The sequence below is a fragment of the Cupressus sempervirens genome, chromosome 3 (assembly GCF_028749045.1).
Source record: "Cupressus sempervirens isolate cs-2001-9-10 chromosome 3, ASM2874904v1, whole genome shotgun sequence".
Classification (NCBI taxonomy): Eukaryota; Viridiplantae; Streptophyta; class Pinopsida; order Cupressales; family Cupressaceae; genus Cupressus; species Cupressus sempervirens.
In genome coordinates, this window is record NC_143120.1 from 885207538 (window position 1) to 885229668 (window position 22131).

The window sequence follows — 22131 nt, forward strand, 5'->3', positions numbered from 1 at the left end:
GTCCATAAGAATAATGCATCCAATACAGCGAGGTTGAAAGTGTCACATGATTAGAACCAAGTGTTTGATAGAGGAAAAAATCAATGTTCACATTTGGGGTCCTGGGGCCACCCAGTTTCTATTTGCATCAGGTTAAGCCTGGATGCATGGTCTACTTCTCTAGAGATAACTGGAGTCCCATTATGCCCACAAGGGGCATATGCCCCCAATGAGAGCCACTGATGGAACCTAAATTTTTGCTTCCATTATCATATTAAAAAAGCTATATATTATTGCTTCAGATTGGTCCTAAATTTGATTTTATCTCAAATTTGCATAAGCAGAATCTAGTGATTCTACAGATCATGAACTAGAAGATCATTTGAAAAAAACAAAAAAACAGAAGACATTGAGTATTTAAAACAGAGATGCCATGTGTTGTAGGGGCGATTCATCGTCAAAAATCTTCACCAAACATGCTAAATACTGGAAATCTCAATACTCTTTCTGGTCTTGATTTTCAACAGAGTTGTGGAATGATTGTCATTGCCGAGAAGCTCAGCCATTTTCTGTTTTCTTTCACATTTTTGATCTGTTCATAGAGGAACATACTTTGCACAAATGTGAACCACTACAGTGCACAAGCTGTTTCCAGGGTCAGAGGCTTTATATGTCTTGTGCACATGACAAGTGGATCTCCATGTGGGATTCCAAACCACTTGACGACTGCATGTAGAATCACAACAGATACTGATTCAGAACTAAAATACAAAGATTATATTAAAATCTAGAAATCAATTATTAGTGTCTTGATAGAGTATGGTATGAACCCTGTTCTGCTAAGACTTGAACATGGTGATCCTCCAAAAATTCGAAAAAAAAAGCTCTGATACCATACTATGGTAAAATAATGAATGTGTTGTTAAACAAAGATCATAAATGATCTATATATACAAGTATACACGAGAGTGTTTTTATAACAAGGAAAGAGACAAAAATAGATACATTCTGAAGCAAGAAGCAGAAAGAGAATCTTTCCATATTGAATAGAGAGAGAATATAGAAATATACAGGAGGAGTGACCATTAGAAATAGAAATAAATCTACAGAAGAGAAAGAAACAAAAATAGAGAGATTTAACTGTAATAATGACATCCAAATAGCCTTCATTCATTTTTACCTGATTAGAATCATTATTCACAAGACTTCGATATGACATGTTTCCTTTTGATTCTATGAATATTGCTGTAGTTGTCTCCGCAAATGTTGATTGACTAATGGCCACAATGGTGATCTATAGAATTCATGGTGATGCCTTGAATTTAGATATCTTGATGAAGGCACAGATGATAGTATTGATCCTTACATTAGTTGATTGTCTTATGTTCTCATGCATGGTGTGATTAAGATGTTGCTTACTATCCTTCTTGGATATGTGATGATCATCTTGGAAGAAGGCTTCACAATTGTGTGAATATCTATTTCTTCTAATATTAACTGGTTATTTTCATCTACTTCTAACTTCCTACCAACTAGATATAGGTGCTCAAGGACTACTACTCCTTGACTGGAAAAGTATTTAAATTACTTTTGTGCTACTGGTTTAAGGATGGGGACAACAGTCTCCCCTACTTTAGTAATACATTTCTAAAATTTATATCTTTTTAATCTGTTGCCTTTGGGGGTGCCAATCAATTATCTTATTATATTTACCTTTGTGGGGACCAAACAACTATCCAAATATTTTTCCTGATTGCATGGCTATCAAGATGACACAACTTGCTAACCATACTAGTGTAATATCCGACCACTATTTCACAATGTGTTTTCGATTGCCCTCATTTTTAAAGTTCCGTGTCAAATTAATTTTTTTTCATCTCATATGGTTGTATGAAGCTAGATTTTAATGATGCAGCTTACCACTATCTCATTAAGGTTTAGGTATTTTCCCTGGGGAAAACTCCGTTCAGGCAGAAGATTCTATTTCTCCTCCATATCTGGGTATAACCTCAATATCTCTTTTTGTGTATTTAGCTGCCATTTACTCATGATATGCTTGCTGAAGTTGGGATAAAATGTAATGTCACAAATTGTACTTTGTACAATTCCATGTCGCATGGTGCCTCTGCTTTAGCCGAGTCAAAATCTCCATGTAAGCCTCCACTTCATCCTGCTTGCCTAGTCGCCGCTCTTTGTCTGATTTCCTATGTGAACTGGTTTGATTCTGGACACATGCTAACTTGGAAGGGGCTTATCATGCTTGATACTGCTCAAAATATCTTCAGTGGCTTGATTCAGGAAATGTCATCGAATTTTTCTTGAAATGGAGCTAATGATGCTTGAATCTGGCACCTAAGCTGAAAGGAAATCATCGAGCAAGACATGGATATAGTTCATGCAGAGCAAATGGAAGTTAGAGTCGGCCTCCTGAAAACACATTGGAAACACCACCCATAATTGCTAGTACTTTTTTCTGGAAATGCAAAAATCCTGTTCAAAATTGCTTTAGCCTGCCTCTTAACTGATGCTCTGAAATAGATATTGAAATTGATAAACAGGTTCTGGTATCTAATAAATGTGGAAATAGTTTTTCTATTGACCAAAATCTATTCAATAAATACAAATGTCTGAAGTGTAAGTGCATCAAAACTTTAGAAATGTATACAAGCACGAGTTAATCGAGGGTTCTAATGTTCTCCAGTATTCAATTTACACAAAAGAACAAGACTTGTGTATACACTGCAGAAGATCGTTTATTTAAATATGATGAAACCAATCAATCTTCCACAGTAGGATATAAAAGTGATAAAGAGTAAGTTTATTGCCTACTAAAACGTAAGGTATGGTGGAGAGTTACTAATTACTTTTTTGACCTCAAGCCTATGTGAAACCATGTCTTGACTGCTTCACATCCCTGATTAAAGCTTCGTATCATGGACATTAGTATTTAACATTTTCTTTCTTGATGCATGCTTATTAATATGATAATATCTCTAATCTGTTTTGATACTTTCATGCTAAGGAAGATAATATGGATTCATTTTTCCTAAAATCACAAAGATGACTACTTTTTCATCCTTCTTGACAAACAATTTTTCTTCCTGTTCAAGTTCTCATATTGACACTTGCATTCTAGTTGATTAACACTAGGGTTTAGTTATTCTATGTTGTGATCCTTACTTCTGTTAATATCTAGGGAAAACAAGGATTGAAAATTTTGGGATAGCACATTTTTTGTGTTTTTTTTGATCTGAAGCATTAATATTTAATAATTCATTCATGCATTGGTTTCCCAAACAGGTAGACACAGCTGGTTGGTTGCGAAGGTCAAAAGTAGAAGACAAACCAACACAATTGAGTGCTATGCATGCACGACGCAGTATAATGAGAGCACACATTGTTGCTATTGTGCTGGATGGAGAAGAGGTCTCTCATATCTTTCACTGATCTGAACACATAAAGGCTGCTTTTTTTAGAGATACATAAATACTTGCATGTTTTCTCCAACACATATCTGTGTATTCCATGATATTTTAGACATTATCATTATTAACATTCTAAGTTGTAAGAAAAATACAGAGTTGTCTACCATCATGTAGTTTGCATAGTGTTCCTTGTGTTGGTTCCCAAAACTGCAGATTGGAATCCTACGAGCCTTGCCTACTCGATGCTAGGATATCCAACTGGTTAAGGCCAACTTGACAGGATTGATCGATGCGATCTAAATCCCCTGCGCTTCCGGCTCTGCAAGACCGAGGTGGGTGCACCTAATCCTGGACGAAATGCTTAGATCCAAGATACTTAAAACAGATCGTTTAGAACACGAATACAATAAAAGTTTCCCAAATGGCAAGAACTATAGGAAAACTTTAAACTTGCAATTTCTGAACTGAGAACAAAAGTAAATAATTGAAATAATGTTTAGATAAAAAATAAATATAGATTAATGCAACAGATGAATATATTAATTCCGCAAAGGTAAGAAATGAAACATTTGCCAGCGTATGGATTATGAATTAAGAATAAAAGACTAGTGCCTAATTAAATGGGCAATAGAGTCAAAATTATTAGTTGAAACGTACAACTTTATAAAATTTAATGTATTAAACTATAAATAAATTTAATGATTTAGACGCGATGGATCAATTATATGAATGCAATTCAAATTAGTCTAAAATGTACTTTAACTCCTGCGGAGACAAATTAGACTTACATACGGAAACAATAAAGTATTTCACAATATTTAAGTTTATCAAATTTAAAATGCAATAACGATCCAGTCCACTTATCCGAATATTAAAATATTTATAGAAAATAATAAAAAACATTTATAAAGGACAGAACTTAATAATAAGTTAAACTCCAATGCAAATAAAAATAAATGCGCTTACAGATTATGCCGGGAATAAAAATTACAAGTAGAGACACTCCTTTCGGATGATCCATCCATTGCAAATTTATCCGGACTGAATGAAATTTACTCAAAAATCCACCATCCATAGGCTTAGTTCAACAGGTCATTCTTTTGCCGATGAGAAAATATAATATATCCTAAGGCATAGGCTAGACAAAAATTTTAGAACTATGAATGAAAAATTATATCCTCTCCTCCCTTTGTATTACATATTTATAATAAGTAAAAAGGTACATAACGAATGGACACACCCCTTCACGATACCTAATTACAACTATTTAGTAGTAAATCCAAAACAACCATCGATAATCAAAGGAGGCGGCTTTAAATAATTAATTCATGATGCTTTGGTGTCTTCCATGCAATATCCCGAACATAGAAGTTTTTATACTTCATTCTCAATCTCTGGCTATTCAAAGAAGAAACGAATCATGGCTTTCTGAATGCAATGGTGAATTGGGCGGTAAAGACATTATCATCCCATCATTGTCTTAAGTCGACTTGGCTGGATATGCAAATAATTTTTCCCTCTTCTGCACGTGATGACTCCTCGTGATCTCCTTTCCTTGTGCTTCCATGAACCGATACATCCCACGCCACAGAATGTTCAACCCAACACCCTGCTGCCATGATGATGCTCCAACCTGCAAAAAACACCAAATAAATTTAATTATGATTGACAATGTTTCAACGGCTTATAAGACATGGGTGTCAAAGTCTTCAAGACTCTTCTATTAATCATCAACATCTTCCGGCTGACGTTAATAACACTCTCAACCTGTAGGCGGAATCAACTTCTAACTCTGAGCAAATTGTTCACAATGTTAATGTGTGTGATTTGTTTCGAGTGAGGAAATAGAATGACAATCTGGGCAATTCTTCGCATGCAGTCAAATCCATATACTTTGAGGATAAATAAAGTGCTGCTTAATTTGCTTTCAAATAGTTCTCGCAAGCACATAGGGATTCAAACACACCCTTACTGGCTTTCCATTTCGTTTCGATGTACTCTCCTTCAGTCTCAAGATTGTCATCTTTAATCTATTTGGATTCTGGAACGACTGCCAGGGATGCTATTTATTTGGTGTATACCTTTCTCTGTGGCATCTTTCCATTAGTGCAGTCGGTTCTAGTTTTAACTTTGGAATTTGATTAGATGCAAATAGTCTGAAGTCACATGCATCATTGGACCCATGGATTGCAGAATCCTCGGATTTAATTGCGTATCCACATCCACTTGACTCGATCTTATAATCAGTAGCAAGCATGATCGTAAACTCCAACTCATTCCAGCAAAGGTCATGGAAGAAGTCTAGGTAAGTTTGTGGGTGATGCGTGGAACTGAATTTCAAGTTTGTTCTCAACTTTTTCCACAATGTCCTCTAGAAATACCCCACAAATTTAGTATCCTTGTCAGAAACTATACTCCTTGGAAGACCATGTAATCTTACCACCTCTTTGAAAAACAAGTCTGCAATATGGACAGCATTAGGAGTTTTGTGGCATGGAATGAAATGTGCCATTTTGGAGAACCTATCAACCACCACGAATACTGAGTCATTACCCCTTTGTGTCCTTGGCAATCCAAGAACAAAATCCATACTTATGTCCTCCCATGGCCTTGATGGAACAGGCAATGGCTGATATAGGCCAGTATTGTGACTAAACCCCTTGGCAACTTGACAAACTTGGCAACTTTGTACAAAATTCTTCACATCCTGTGAAATTTGAGGCCAAAAATAATGTTCTCCAAGAATGGCAATGGTCTTATCTCGACCAAAATGTCCTGCCATCCCTCCACTGCGTTTCTCCTTAATCAGATTTTCCCTCATGGAACTCCTTGGAATGCACAATTGACTACCCTTGAACAACATGCCATCCTGAATCAAATAGTCTAACCACTTGGTTCTATCTACAGCAACAGGTTCTTTACAAGCTTTCCATGCTCCAGCAAAATCAGGATCCTCAGGGTACAAATTCTTGAGTTCATCAAACCCAACTACTTCAACCTGCATTGTTGTAAGCAACAACTGTCTCCTACTTAGTGCATCTGCAACCCTGTTAGATTTTCCACTTCTATGCTTCAACACAAATGTATAGCTTTGCAAGAACTCTACCCACTTCGTATGCCTTTGATTCAATTTACCTTGACTATTTAGGTACTGTAATGCCTGATGATCAGTATACAAAACAAATTCCTTTGGCAATAAATAATGCCTCCATTTCTTTAAGGCCTGAACTATTGCATAGAACTCTTGATCATAAACAGAATACCTCTTCTTTGCATCATTCAATTTTTCACTAAAATATGCAATAGGCTTACCTTCTTGGCTTAATACAGCCCCAATAGCGCTACCACTAGTATCACAATCCACCTGGAACACTTTTCTAAAATTTGGAAGTGCCAACACAGGCTGTTCTGTCACCTTCTTCAGCAATTCAAAACTTCTCGCAGCTGCTGCAGTCCATTTGAACTCTTTTCTATCCCCTCTTATTGTATCAGTTAGGGGTGCACATATGCCACTGAAATTCTTAATAAACTTCCTATAAAAACTAACCAGACCATGAAATGATCTTACCTCAGTAGCAGACCTTGGAGTAGGCCATTCCAAGATGGCTTTTACCTTCTTCGGATCCATTTTGAGACCTTCCGGTGATATAACAAACCCCAAATAGACTAACTCCCTTTTTGCAAAGTTACACTTCTTCAGATTAATTAACAGTTTCTCTTCCCTTAGCCTTTCAAGGACACTATGAATATGCAATAAATGTTCTTCCAAAGTCTTGCTGAAAATTAAAATATCATCCAAATAAACAATAACAAATTTTCCCAAGAACTTCTTAAGTACCTTATTCATGAGCCGCATGAAGGTGCTTGGGGCGTTCGTCAATCCAAAGGGCATGACTAACCACTCATAAAGACCCTCCTTGGTCTTGAAGGCTGTTTTCAACTCATCTCCTTCTCGAATCCGTATCTGGTGATAACCACTCTTCAGATCTATCTTTGTGAAGTACTGAGCTCCACTCAAGCAGTCCATAATATCATCCATCCTTGGCAAAGGAAACCGATACTTGATGGTGGTCCTATTTATAGCTCAAGAATCTGTACACGTCCTCCACTCTCCATCCTTCTTTGGTGCGAGTACTGCAGGTATTGCACATGCACTCAGGCTCTCTCGAATCAAGCCCTTCCTCAACAGCTCCTGAACCTGTCTATTTAGCTCCTCTGTTTCAGTAGGAGTCATCCTGTTCGGCAAACTAGCTCCTGGTATCAGATCTATCTGATGACTGATTTGCCTTACTGGTGGCAATCCATCTGGAACATTATCAGAGATAATATCTCCAAACTCCCCTAGTAAATCTGAAACTTCAAGTGGTATTTCACTACTACCTTCTTTATCTTTCCTAGGAATCAAAGCATAGCACATATGCTGATGTTTCATGCCATCTAAAAACTTCCTTTCATCAACAAGACAAATCCTAACACTGCTACATACCTTTTCACCTTCCTTTTTCATGGGCTTCAATTTGTGGCAAACTCCATCCTTTGTCAGAGAGTATGTGTTTGCATGCCCATCATGTACTGCATGTCTATCAAACTGCCATGGTCTACCCAACAATAGATGACAAACATCCATTGAAATAACATCACAGAGAACTTCATCATGGTAACTCCCAATTTTGAATTTTACTAAACATTGTTCACTTACCAGGACCTTATGATCATCTTTTACCCAAGAAATCCGATAGGGCTGGGGATGTTTCTCCCTCTTGAGCTTCAGCTTAGAGACCATCTCTTCTGATACCAAGTTATCAGTGCTACCACCATCAATGATCACGTCACAACATTTATCCTCACACTTGCATCTGGTACGGAACAAACTCCTCCGTTGTCCTGGTTCAATCTCACCACTTAGTAGGACTCTTTCATTTACCAAGGTCTCTCCTCTTTCTGCATCCTCTGAATGTGATGATTGTGCATCCTCATCCACATGAGCAACCCTAGCTTGGCCCTCAGCTCTCCTATCTGTCCTTCCTTGTCGTTGAGGGCATTCAAAGACACGATGACCTTTTTCATTGCAATGGAAACAGGTACCACGGAAGCCTCCTCTTCCTTGTCCACATCCTCTACCTCTTCCTCTCTGATTTCCAAAGTCTTGATCATGGGAGCGGTTGAAACCCTCATTCCTCTGGTTCCTGCTAGTACCCACATCTTCATTTTTCTTTTGGGTTTTATTGCGGCCTTCAGATGATCTACCGCTTCCCCTTCCTCCTTGACCGCACCCTCTTTGTCTTCCTTCAAACCTTTTATTCAGCTTCTCTTCAACTCGTAGGGCAAACTGGTATGCCTCTTCAATGCTGGTCATTCTTACCAGACTTAATTCCTCCTGGATGCTAGGTCGCAACCCATTGATATAACGAGCAACCTTCTCCTTATTTGCTTCTGCATGTCTCGCTCTAATCAAGAGTCGGTAAAATTCCTCTGTATATTCTTGGACTGATCTTCTTGCTTGCTTTAACCCATGCATCTTCTTAAACAAATCAAGCTCATAGTCCACAGGAATGAACTGCTTCTTCAATTTGTTCACCATGCGATCCCACTTTGTGATCTTCTCCTTTCCTCTTCTATTTCTTTCCAATTGAACCTCTTGCCACCAGATTTTGGCATGGCCTTTGCAAACTTAACCCTATCTGGGTCCCTGATATCCTCATACTCAAAGTATTCTTCCAGTTCATTGATCCAATCGATTAACTCATCTGGTTTCAGATTTCCTGAAAATATACCCACTTCAATTGTGGGTCTTTTCCCAAACATAGTAATGGCCCTAAAAAGCCTTTCCTCTGCATGATTCAAAACTTCCCCGTCAAATTCCCCTTCTGGTTCCATTACTTCTTCATTGTCATCCTCACTGTCGTCACCTACGACAACATTTGCTCCTCTACGGAGCTCCTCTTGCAATGCTTGTACCTGCCTTTGGAGGGCTCTAAGCTCCTCAGGATTAATAGCTCTGGCCCTTCTGGCACGCTCTCTTCGTGGAGGCATCTTCTAACTCGAACCCACAACCACACAGTCCTGGTGCAAACTGCCTCACACTCGGCGCTCTGTCTACACACTCAGGAAAACCCGCTCTGATACCACTTGATGGGGACACAACCCAAGAACAGAATGGACACAACAGAAAAGGGAAATTGTATTAACTGAGAAAATAAGCTAGTACAAACAGTACAGAGAAAATAAACTTCAAAACATGCCCTAAGCGCTTACAATAACATAAATCTGGAGATAATTTCTCCTTTCAGTACCTCCTTTCAAACTCCACTCCGAACTACTTTTTTACAATGCCAAAAATCTCCTTAAATAGACCCCAGAGGGTTAAGGACTAGGAGTACATTCTAGAAAGTGCTAGTAGGCATCCACCGACCAAATAGAAGGTTCCAGAAGCTGCGTTAGAAGTCGGTGCAAATCTAGAAGAATCCAGAAACGGTAACCGAACTTCCGGGAGGCATAACTTTTGAACCGTAGCTCCGATTGACGAACCGTTTACATTTTCGGAAAGCTCTCGAAGCGCTCTATAGCCCTATGGACCAGCTTAGCTCGTCCCCCATTTTTCGGCCCTTTTCGAGGTCATTTAATGCCCCTAACTTGACTTTGAAGCATTCTTAGGAAGTCTCCAAAATCCGAAAAACTGCAATAACTTTCAAACCGTGGGGCCTTTTGACCTGATTCTTTTTCTGGAATGCTCTAAATCACAATTATATTCATTTGGCCAATTCACACCTTCTAGGTCACCAAAATGGTGGCCAAATTGCATGCTCCTATTTTTTCGGGATTTTCTAGCACACTGATAGTTGAACTGTGAGAATTGGAACCTTTATTTGACCCAAATGGGTGTCCAAAAATGAAAACACATGAAACAAAAACTAAGCCTAAGTACATTTTTTTGGGTGACACATGATTGCCCTTATACCTCTGGATGCTCCTGCATCAAAGGGAATGACGTCTAGAATGTTACAAGAGAGGATAGACGGACTCAAATGCCAAGGACGGAGCTGCAACTCTCACACCAATTTCTTCTCATATTCAACCTGCCTAATGAAGCCACAAATGCTTCCTTTTATTCCATTTCCAAGGGTCCGCTCAACTCATATGGGCAATGTGGGATAAAAGATGTGTAATATATAAAACATATATTAAAATACCCCTTATGTCTCCCTTGGGTACACATCACCATAAAATAAATATTAAAGTAACACTTTAATATTTTACAATTAAATTAAACGTTACTTTAATAAAACTTCAGGCATTAAAATGTATTAGTAATCGGACTTCGAATAATGCGAGTGATAGCTCATCGGAAAGCTCTCACCGAGGAGTATCGAATTCAATCACCAAAATTGACCTGCACTGTGTCCTGCCGACTTACTGAAAATAGTAAGTATGCCTGAAACTGAGTAAATCAACTTTGTTTTGGCCCAAACTGGAAATGACTAGGCCAAAGCACTCCAGGATCCCATTAAACCCTTCGTTAGCCCTCGGGACCATGTAGAACAAGGCTAACGCACACACACTTGGTCAACTGCTAAAATGGGGACATTACAGGCAAAAAGACAACCTTTTTTTGAGAAGGCAATTGAAGGTTCTTACTTCTCCAGTGGACTCTTCGGAATTTTCATGTGACAGAGAAAAGGTATTTAGATTAGGCAGGGGTACACCGTACACTTAATATGGAATTTATATTCTAAAACTATAGGAGATTTGAGATTATTATTTGTAGAGTATTTATTGCCTCACATATTATCTTTGGTATTGAGCTGAAAGGGATCAAGCATTTGAACTCGAGCACGTCAACTGGTAGAGAAGTTACTCAGCAGTGGCCTAGTGAATCTATCAGAGTTGCTCTTGTCGACGAAAAAGAATTTTGGTGCTTTTCCAACAATTTCAAAGGTACAAAGAATATACCTCCCTTAGGGTTCAGATTTGTGGCAGCCTTCGGTTTGGATTAGGGAAAGTAAATTCGGCTTCCTCCAAGTAGGGGAAAATAAAGAACAAGATCATTTCTGAACGTCATGGTGTAGTTTGGTATTGACGAGTGTAGAGCTTCGCAAGATTGGTTTCCAGAGGTTCTTGGAACTTTCGAGCACTTTCTAGAGACTATCACATATTTTATTGTCGAAATTTTTGAATGAAAAAAAGAATATAACCCTCGGAAAATTAGAACCAACTAATTAGAAAAAAGAAATTATGTATAAGAGAGTAGTTAAAAAATAAATCTGTCTTCAAACTTTGGAAATATAATATTGTTGTTCATAAAAATAATTAGAATGGACAAATGGGAACATTAGTTTCCTGCCTATATATAGGCAGGGACTAATAAATAGATTTGTTAATTAATTACTTAATTAACAATAATATTACAATTAAAATAAATAAGAAATATAATATTATTAATACACACACACATGCATATATAATTATTAACAAAATAATATCATAAATGATCTTCAAAGGACATGACTTTATGGAAGAAAAGGATATATATGGAATTTGAGTGGTTTACATGAAGGGAGGGCAGCAACAAGTCCCTTACAATGAATAAGAGCCATAGAAAACAATACGAAGGTATTCACATGGTATTATACAATAGTATGAAACAATGCAAGTGCCATCCAAGCTTAATTCAAACTCTATTTGCAAATTTAGAAAAAATCAAGTAACGTCCCAAAAGAGGAGATGTCAAGTAATGTTAGAGGATGTTCTTGCCATCCTAAGGGGAATTCATGATGGAACCAACAACTAATACAACAAACACTGGAGAATAGATGGAATCAACCTCGAAACTTACATTTAATATACACAGAGCCATAGGTCATAATGGATATTTATCTGCATACATATAGTCATCGCTGTACATGAAGTATTCTGAAATGCTTGGTAGCATAGTGTACAAGATTACTAGGGTGCCAATTGACTAGACTGAAGAAGGGAGACCGTTTCTTCTATAAGGAAATCCATACAAAATCTCATAGAGAACAAGAATAAGGGAGGCTATGTAATGAATAAATAAAAGAGCGATAACATGAATTACACTGACGCTACAATAATATTGTCAATTAGCCATGGATAAACATATTGCTATATCAATCCATATTTATTCAGTTATCCTTTGGGAATACAATGATGTAATCAGGTATTAAAGAATAAATATAGAAATAGATGTAAACATATCACCATATCACCATAAATATGCAATTCTAGCGTCGCATATCACCATGTCAATTAGTGAAGATACTATACGTAACCAGTAACTTATAGAAATATATATTTAGGAACACAATCGATATCTTAGACTCGCATATTGATGTGATAGAAAGAATGACTGAATAAATTGACATAAGGGAGACAAACGAAATTCCCAAAACAGGTAACTAGTAGAAAGTGAGGATGAAAGAAATTAGTATGAAGTTCAACAATCAATTAGGAACCCTCCAACAGCAACCTCATGCGACAATACCAACATCGAGTTATAATTGGAAGTCATGGAGACGAGTGTACACAATATGGTGTCACCTTGGGATGGATATGCTAATTGAGCTAAATTCAACATTAACGTGCGCAAATACAAGAATTCGTTGTAATCAAAGCTAGAAAGAAAACAAATTTTAGAACATCATATAGTGGATGAAGTGATTATATTAATCTCAAGTCATTCTTCTTTAAAGGCTCTCACATACTCCAACTAGTGAAACATGATTTCTACTCAAGGGTCATTCTTTAAATTATCGAGTTAATAAATGGGAGAAGGGACAATAGTGTTTTTCAGCAATGATAGAGTGGGGGAGATAACTAAGGACCAACATGTTACTAAGTTGTGGTGGCAAAATCATAAAATTGTTATCTTTTTAGTACTGATACCAATAATAACCCCATTGCTTCACCATCGAAGGCAATTTTAGAGCGAATCATGGAAGACGACACTTGGGGATGAGATCCTTGGGGAGCATATGGGAATAACAGATTGAATACAAAAAAGAGAAAAGAAAGGTACATGCCACATTCATAAGAAATGATAAATGACGATTCATATTGAGCAACGATATATAGTATGTAATCCTTGTACATACCTATAATGTATTATATTTATATTTTGTTGGATAAATGGACATGATACTATGTACACTTATATTTTCAACTGCATCATTTCTTAACAAGGTAAGGTAAGGCTTGTAGTGGAATAGACTATGCTACATTATATATAAATGCATTAGGTAAGGCTTGCGGTGTAATGGGCACGGGATACATCATACAAATGCACAAGATAAGGCCTACAATGGAATGGGCATAGGTTACAGTATACAAAGACGCTATCTTGGGAGAAATGATCCTTAGAGGGAAGTGATAACAATATGGGAGAACAATGAAGCGCACTAGGTAAGTCACCTCATGAGGTATGGGGCCAATGGGATAGAGTTTCTAACCCTAGGGCCTAGGGTTGGGTACCATGATACCCTAGTTTAGTCCTTACTCCAATCTTAGAAGGAAACTAAGTAGAGCACCTTGATGGATGCCTAATGCCTACCATTGAGGCCAAGAGGGCCAAAGCTCCGCTCTTGGGTAGATAGGACAATTAAGAGGAATAAGATTACCATCTAAGTAGACCACCTTGGTGGATGCCTAATACCAACCACCAAGGTTAAGGGAACCAAAGTTCCACTCTTGGGCTTAGATTGGGATGAGGCGTGATGCAAGCATCTTGCTAAGTAGACCACCTCATGTGGATTCCTAACACTTGCCATCAAGGCTAAGGGTGCCAAAGTTCCGCTCTTGGGCTTAGTATGGGATTGGTTTAGACTAATATATCATGATTAAATTTTTCTTTGAAGTTATATATGCATATGTATGACTTACATTCACTTTGTGATTGTAGAGGTCATAATCAAAAGCATAATGAAGAAGTGAATTTTTTAAATCATTTTCCTAACCTTGGCTCATTGCAAATTGTTAACCTTAAGGTTTAATCAAGAATGCATGTATTATGTATATATAGTGTGTATGGTTATTGTGTACTTGCATTCCTGTGTCTTCTTCGTGTCTTCATACATTAATATGTATACTTTGTCTATGCTTGTTGTCTTCCTACATCGAAGTGTATACTTCGTGTTTTCAATGTATATGTTGACTCTACATGGAAAGACTTTTATATGCTATGATTCTTTGTGAACAAAAAAAAATTGGGAGTAGAATGTCCCCAAATTATAACACTCTCCTCTTGAAAGAAAGATCTAAAAATCAATAAATATAAATAAATAATAATCAATTAATAATAATATATTGTAATAATAAAAGTAATAATAATACAAATATTATATATAATTGTATATTTGATACAATTATAATATAAGATCATATATTTAATATTATCATAAATATAAAATGAACATTAGAATATAAATAAATAATTGATAAATAAATCGTTTTGTTAATTAATTACTTAATTAGCAATAATATTACATTAAAATAAATGAACAATATAATATTTATGCTTATTAAGAAAATAATATCATAAATGATCTTCAAAGAACGCATCTTTAGGGAAGAAAAGTATATATATGGAATTTGAGCGGTTCACAGGAATGGGGGCCAGCAACAAGTCCCTTACAACAAGTAAGAACCACACAAAGCAATATAGAGGGATTCATGTAGGTATTATACAATCATATGAAACACTGCAAGTCCTATACCCAAGCTTAATTCAAACTTTAGTTGTGAATTGTAGAACAAATCAAGTAATATTCCATAATGGGACATTACACAATACTTTATCCAAGTGTTTACAAGGCTTTCGTTATTTCAAATTTTATTTCTATCATCCTCAAAATATGCAGAGGAAGTTAGAAAATATGAGTTTTATGAAAGTTAGTATATATTCTTGTAAGAAAGTAAAGTACACCAATAAAATTGAGGGGGTGAGGAGGGGGGGGGGGGACGATGAATAAGTTGTATGCTTAATCTAAATTAAACTTAACTATCAAATTCAACTTCAATAATCAATAATGTGAACAATGCCAAGAGATAGAACATATTGGATGACACAATGATTTGTTAACTAGGGAAAATCCTTGATCATAGGGAAAACCCTGGTGGGATGGTACCCACAAAATGATGTCCTAATATAAAATTTCCTTGTGAGAGGATATGACTATGTTAGGAGCCAATTACATACAACCAATACATATGAATCCTTGTCATAAGACTTTAGCCCTATTAGGAGCAATAAGGAAGACAACTGAACTCACTATCCAAATTGCTTCAAAATTGTTACACAATGGATCTCTAGGATAACATATCCCAATATTGAGTTGATCAATACAGCTACTTCTTTGCCAATACATTTCCTTTGAAGTTCTCAAAACAATCTCATTATCATCTATTGTTTTGCTTTGATCTAATTTGCATCCTCAACGTCAATTACACAATCCCTTAACCACATGACCACACTTACAACTAAGGAAACAACCTTTCCTTTATACGGTTGTTCTAATAACTAATTGAGTCGACATGTGAGGCCTTTCCCAATATACAATGAGTAATATAGGACCTTAATAAGCTATTACAATAAAGTTCCACACGCTATGATACACTATACAACTTCCAAAATAAATCCCAATTGCACAGCTAGTTGCCAGTGAACATATCACACGTTACACTTCAGCGACCTCTAGAGAATGATCTCTAGCATCTGCTATCACGAACATGTCTTTAAACATGATCTAAGCTTGCTTATTGATGCAGAGTGGTTCACATATTCAAACTACCCACTTGGGATGCTATTATTCTCCTTCAGATATCAACACTGCAAGGCAACTCACTGCATTTTTCATGCACACATGCCACATATTGGCCATGATTTTGGTTAAACGCAAATGATTCATGATTCATAATATTCCATAGACATTATTACCACTCCTATTGTAACATACCATTTTTACTAAGCTGAAAGTAGAGTACATATTCTAGGATTATAACCGAATGTCATAATGGAATGACATGAAGCAGTTGAGAAATAATACATCATAACTAAAAATCCAAATTAAATACCGACTATATCCATTTCATATGAAAGACAACTAAATTAACTTCCATAACTGATTTCTATGGTTTCAGTTTAAAAGATACAAATGAATTCAACCATATCTACAACTATACATTTCAAGCAATATAAAGGTACGTACAAGTAAAAGATTTATGATACATATCGAGTTAACTGAATTAAATGATGGTGTGTTGTGCAAGTGTCGACATTTTCCAAAGAGGAGAAGCATTGACATAGGCTTAACCTCCCAACCGTGGACCTTAACATATCCCCACACAATTTCTTACGAGAAAGGCCCTCTCTACCTCGGGATAGACTGGGGCACCATAGTCCTGCCATCCTGAGAATATCGATGTTAGAGTGTTGGCTAAGCAACAGACAAGGCTAAGGAATTCCTTCGTCAACCTTTCCTTTGACAGCTAGCACTTGCGACCTCTAGTGATCATTTATGGAAAACATGCGTCTATACTACCTTGGCCAAGGATTTAGGTGGGTATTAAACAACCTGATCACCACTGCTCGACTTGACAACTGATTACATCTTGGACAATCATGGGCTGACTTGGACTTATGCAATCTCTTTCTTTAATTGATCATATATTTAAGTTACTAAATATTAGTTTCCTTTTCTTTTATCTTGCAAGATTCCTCTCCTCTTCACCCATTTACACTTGGCTTTGCCAGCCTTGGGTGCATCCTAGGAGACTGTTGATAATCTTGAGATTCTTTTAAATCAGAAATGTGTGTGAAACCATTTTGAAAATTGACCACAACTGGTACATATCAAGTAGTAGAGAAAAACAGAAGATAGTTCAAGGCAGATTTTACACAACATAAAAGTACTATATGATTTCATTAGCTGGGCATTCCTTTTCCTAGAATTATAGCAGTTCATCCTTACGGGCATGCACCCGATGCTTATGAATAGGAACTTATCATAATATGGAAAAAAGGAATAAGGAGCAAAGCCGAAGCTTCCCAGATGCTAATCATACTCAATGGTAACACTGCATTTGAATAAAAGAACTTTCTTGATTCGTAAGGCATTGCATATAATGTGAATAATTTGAGAAAAAACACATGACCTAGATACAGAGAGGAATGAGGCAAGTCGCTGGTGTGGTAGCAACCACTATGTAAGATATGGCTTCACTCGGGCCGCTCAGTATTGCATTATTGTTATGGTATTATGCTTCTGATATCAGACGAGAGATACGAATAATTTGGTTAAAGAGAATCATATGCAATAAGGAGAGAGGGAGAACGCATAAGAGAGTGCTTTCTCAGCCACTAGGAATGGAAATAGTCTCTTGTTGCGGTTACAAGGAGATCGATTTGCAGTTACAAGAATACTTTAAATTCAAAATTTTAAAAAGAATAATGCCGCTAAAGGGTGGTAACGCTCATGTTTTGGGAACATTAAGAAGTATATATTTTCTCCTTAATCTTAAAGAATATAATGTTTATATATATAATATTATGTCATCATGCCTTTGATTTTTTTGTGTAGGATGGTAGCTACATATACATATATCTATATGCGTATTTAATTTTGAGAGTACATATAATTTTTTTTTTATCATTATATTCTCTCTAGATATGGATGCATATATATATATATATTACTGCAATTCATAGACATTATTGGAGTATCTTTGTGGCATCATATATATATATATATATATATATAAATGAGAAGTTTAAAATGTTGAGCATATCCACAGTCTCATAAAAGAAAAAGAGGTAATAGTTCTTTCATGATATTAAATGTTAATTATTATTTCTCTTGTTATAAAATTGACCAAGTAGCTCATGATTGTCCAAGGTATACTCTCTTGCCTGGTTGTTAAATCCTTCATCAAGGTAGTTAGAGCCCATACATGATGATTTGATGATGGACTAAATTGCTGCCCAATTCCTTGAATCTCGATTAGCAATGCTTACCCCCTTCGTCTGCTCTTGCAACCAAAATGCATTTTTCACAATAATGTGTTCCTCCATTTAAATTGAAATATCAATAAAACAAAATAACTGATAACTGTGACAATGGCTAACCACCACTAATCTTTATATTAAAAAATAAGCATTTCTTTTTGTCAAAATAACAAAAGTCAACTAACAAGTCATTTTCACATGAATCAAATCGGTAATCACAACTTCCACTTCACAAGATTGTGATATTAGGAGTATCTAACTAACCATTACAACGACTATGACATTATTTCAGAAGATAAAAAATTTGGGATGTAACATACCCTCCCCCTTGTGTTTCATCATCCTTGATAAACTTTACAAAAGGGATAAGAAAATAGAGTTCTACTTACATAACAATGCATAGTTCAAAAAATAGTCACTAAAAATATATGCTCCGGTTTTGGAGAAAAGATGGGGAAACTATTGGAAGATCTCATCATAATCTTCCTAGGTAGCATTTTCCTTAGTATATTGGTTCCATTGGACCTTGTGTTAGGTTATGTCTTGATTTCGTAAGCGGTGGTTTCATATCTCGAGTATTTTGAGCAACTCTATTTCCACCACCCCTTGGTCTCGTACCTACAAAAGATTCTAATCAATTACATGTTCATGATGGGTGATATGTTTTTTAAGATATGATACATGGAATACATCATGCATCTTGACAAGGCCTGGAGGTAGTGCGATCCTGTAAGAAATTAATTTAATTTTTTCTTATCCTCCACTTAGACTTTGGAGAATGTGAGGGCCAAAAGATGGGATCATTACAAATCCGCCCTCCTTGAAATTGCTTGTCCTCAAGCAATTAAGTAACATAATGGACTCCAACGTCCACCTGGATCCCAATTCAAGTAATATGTGATATCCATATGGACATTAAACAAACTGCAAATGAACATCATTAAGACCAACCGCATGTCCTGCAAGTTAGCTCCTAAAACTTGTGCTGATGAAGTATAAGTCTGAATGTCACCAGAAGGCGGCTCCATGGAAGATCTATGAAATCTCTTCTTCCCAACTGTTGCAACACAAAATTGAATCTTTGTAGATGGTGAAAACAAAGCCCAACTCCACTCAGGAGAGTGATCAATATCAACCATAAACATCAAATTGTCATAAGACAATGTGGCATCCATGTTGAACATAGTACTATCGCAGAAGTGAACATCAACACTTTGTTGATCGATAGTATAATATGACTCTGTCACTATATCACTCACCTCATTAGCAATAACATGTGTACTATCATCAAAACACACATCTACAACTACATGCATACTGCCAAACTCCTCGTTGGATGGTTCAACTGACATAGAAGTGGCTGCTGATATGATAGTATCCTTGTATTCTTCTAATCCCACATCCATGGACTCCATATCACCAGCATCATAGCTAGGTGGCTCTATATGTGTCTCGATCCCACTAGAGGAATCAACTACCTTCTGCTCTGGAGCAACATACAAATCGTCAATGTTGATGCCCATCTTTCTAGCCATAAGTTGCAACATCATATCCATTCGCCTATTCTGCTCCTGTTGCAACCTATTCTGCTCTTGTTGCATATGTTGCCCCTTCTCTAATGTACCCAATAACTATCTGAACATCACATCTTGATCTGGACTAATATACATCTTTATCCGGCTATCAATATGATCTCCACAGGATGGCAGGACTTATAGCTCTGATACCACTGTAATGGTTACCCTAGAAATAGCTCTGATACCATTGTAATGGGCACCTATTGGTTATAACTTCGTGAAAGACTTTGTAAGCATGCTCTGATTCCACTGTAATGGACACCCAAGAATGCCCAAAAGCTGAACCAACTGCTGAAATTATATTAATTCTAAAAATGCTGCAATCAAGTACAAAGAGATGTATTCCAAAGGCCAAACCCTAAGGGAATGACATCTAGAATGTTACAACAGAGAATGAACGTCCCCTATTGCCAAAAAAGAGTGTGATTCACACATCCAAGCTGTTATCAAATGCAAGTTATAATCATTCGATACAATAATCCCATGCTAAACAATGAGACTCTCACCCCTATTTATCCTATTCCTTCACCCTTCTAGAAAGAACTAAAACATTAATTAATTGCAAGTGCTAGAAGCTTCCCCCTTCCAATAATTAATGCACTCTCTAGAAACTCCTCTCTTGCAATAATTAATTAAAACACCCTTCTAGAAAGAACTAAAACATTAATTAATTGCAAGTGCTAGAAGCTTCCCCCTTCCAATAATTAATGCACTCTTTAGAAACTCCTCTCTTGCAATAATTAATTGTGCTTCTAGAGGCTTCCACCTTTCCAATAATTAATACACACTCTAGACGCATCTCCTTTGTAATACAATAATTAATTAAATTAATTAAATATAAAGCCACCTTTTAATTTTAATTTATTTAATGACTTTATAAGAAATTAATTTAATTTTTTCTTATCCTCCACTTAGACTTTGGAGAACGTGAAGGCCAAAAGATGGGATCATTACATTTTCCTTTTGTTATCCCACATAAAGTCATCCCTCTTTGTTTGTATTCCTGTCAAACTGCGCTCTCGAGGGCTTCCTCCATAGTTTGTTAAGCCAGGACATCCACTGCTCCCCTGATCCTATTGTTCAACCCCATAATGAACTTCCTAACCTTCAGGTTCTTGTCTTGTTGATACGGGGTACATATTTCAGCAATCGAGTGAACTTCTCCCAATACTTGTGTACAGTCGTATCCCCTTGTCTAAGGTTCTGAAAGTCTAAAAGTTTTTGATTGTAGAAAGTCCGAGGTAACCAGCGGTTTTTAAAATGGATAAGACCTATCCTAGTTAACCTTAGTTGTTTTAATGTTGAGCTTATCTTGGTGTTTCCCCACCAAGTAGCTGCTTCACTTGAAAGGTGGTATATTCCCCATACTGCCTTTGATGTTTTAGAAAAACTGCTAATTTCAAAGTATAGTTCCATCTTAGTGAACCAGGCTTCTGCATCCTCTCCAAATTCATAGCCAGAGAATCTGGGTGGCTTGATCTTTTTAATATTGGAGGACAAGTCGCTAACAATTTCAAGTTTCTTTTGTTTCTTAGTTTGTGTGACTTGAGCGCTCTTTTCGCTGTGGCCAGGATTTTCATGTTCAGTTCTAGGTGGAGGTGAGGATTGCATCTCCTCTTGACCGCACTCTATCAAGGTTGCCAAGTTGTTCATTTTCTTTTCCATGGTTTCCAGCTTCGTTTGTGTGTCTTGCAAAACTTGAACCAATAGGTCTGAGGGAATCTATGGGTTTTCGTTGGTCACTTCATTATCTACGATATTCCCGTTGCTATTCATGTTTCCTATTTTAAATGCTCCTGACATATAAATAAGTTTTCTTCAATCAATTTCATGTTCATATTTTTAAATTTGTATGTGTTTGTTCAAAAGAAGGTACAAGAAAATAAGATATTACTAATTGCTCATTTTGTTGAATTCACTGAATGTCCAGTACATTTGTAACAAATTTTATTTACAAAAGTCCCCTCTTCTAAGGATACTACAAAGGAATAATAATTTGAATTCTCAGATATTCTATCCCTGGGTCTTTTGTTCAGTTTCATTTATGTGCTTATACCACACTCTCCATGTTCTATTAAAGATCATGAGAGGGTCATCTCTCAGGCATTCCATGTCTTGATAAGTTTGTCCCATA

At 36.6% G+C, this 22131-nt stretch overlaps 1 protein-coding gene across 3 annotated transcripts in view; it reads left to right on the forward strand.

Moving 5' to 3' along the window:
• Positions 1 to 22131, forward strand: part of LOC149569632 (GTP-binding protein) — a 242567-nt gene that overhangs the window by 110478 nt on the left and 109958 nt on the right. For 2 of the 3 annotated variants that reach the window (XM_089822343.1, XM_089822344.1), the window contains exon 7: positions 3280 to 3405. The exons of the other annotated variant lie outside the window; for it this stretch is intronic. In XM_089822343.1, coding sequence (XP_089678469.1) covers positions 3280 to 3405 — 126 coding nt within the window. The remainder of the gene's footprint in view (positions 1 to 3279; positions 3406 to 22131) is intronic. 3 annotated transcript variants of the gene reach the window in all.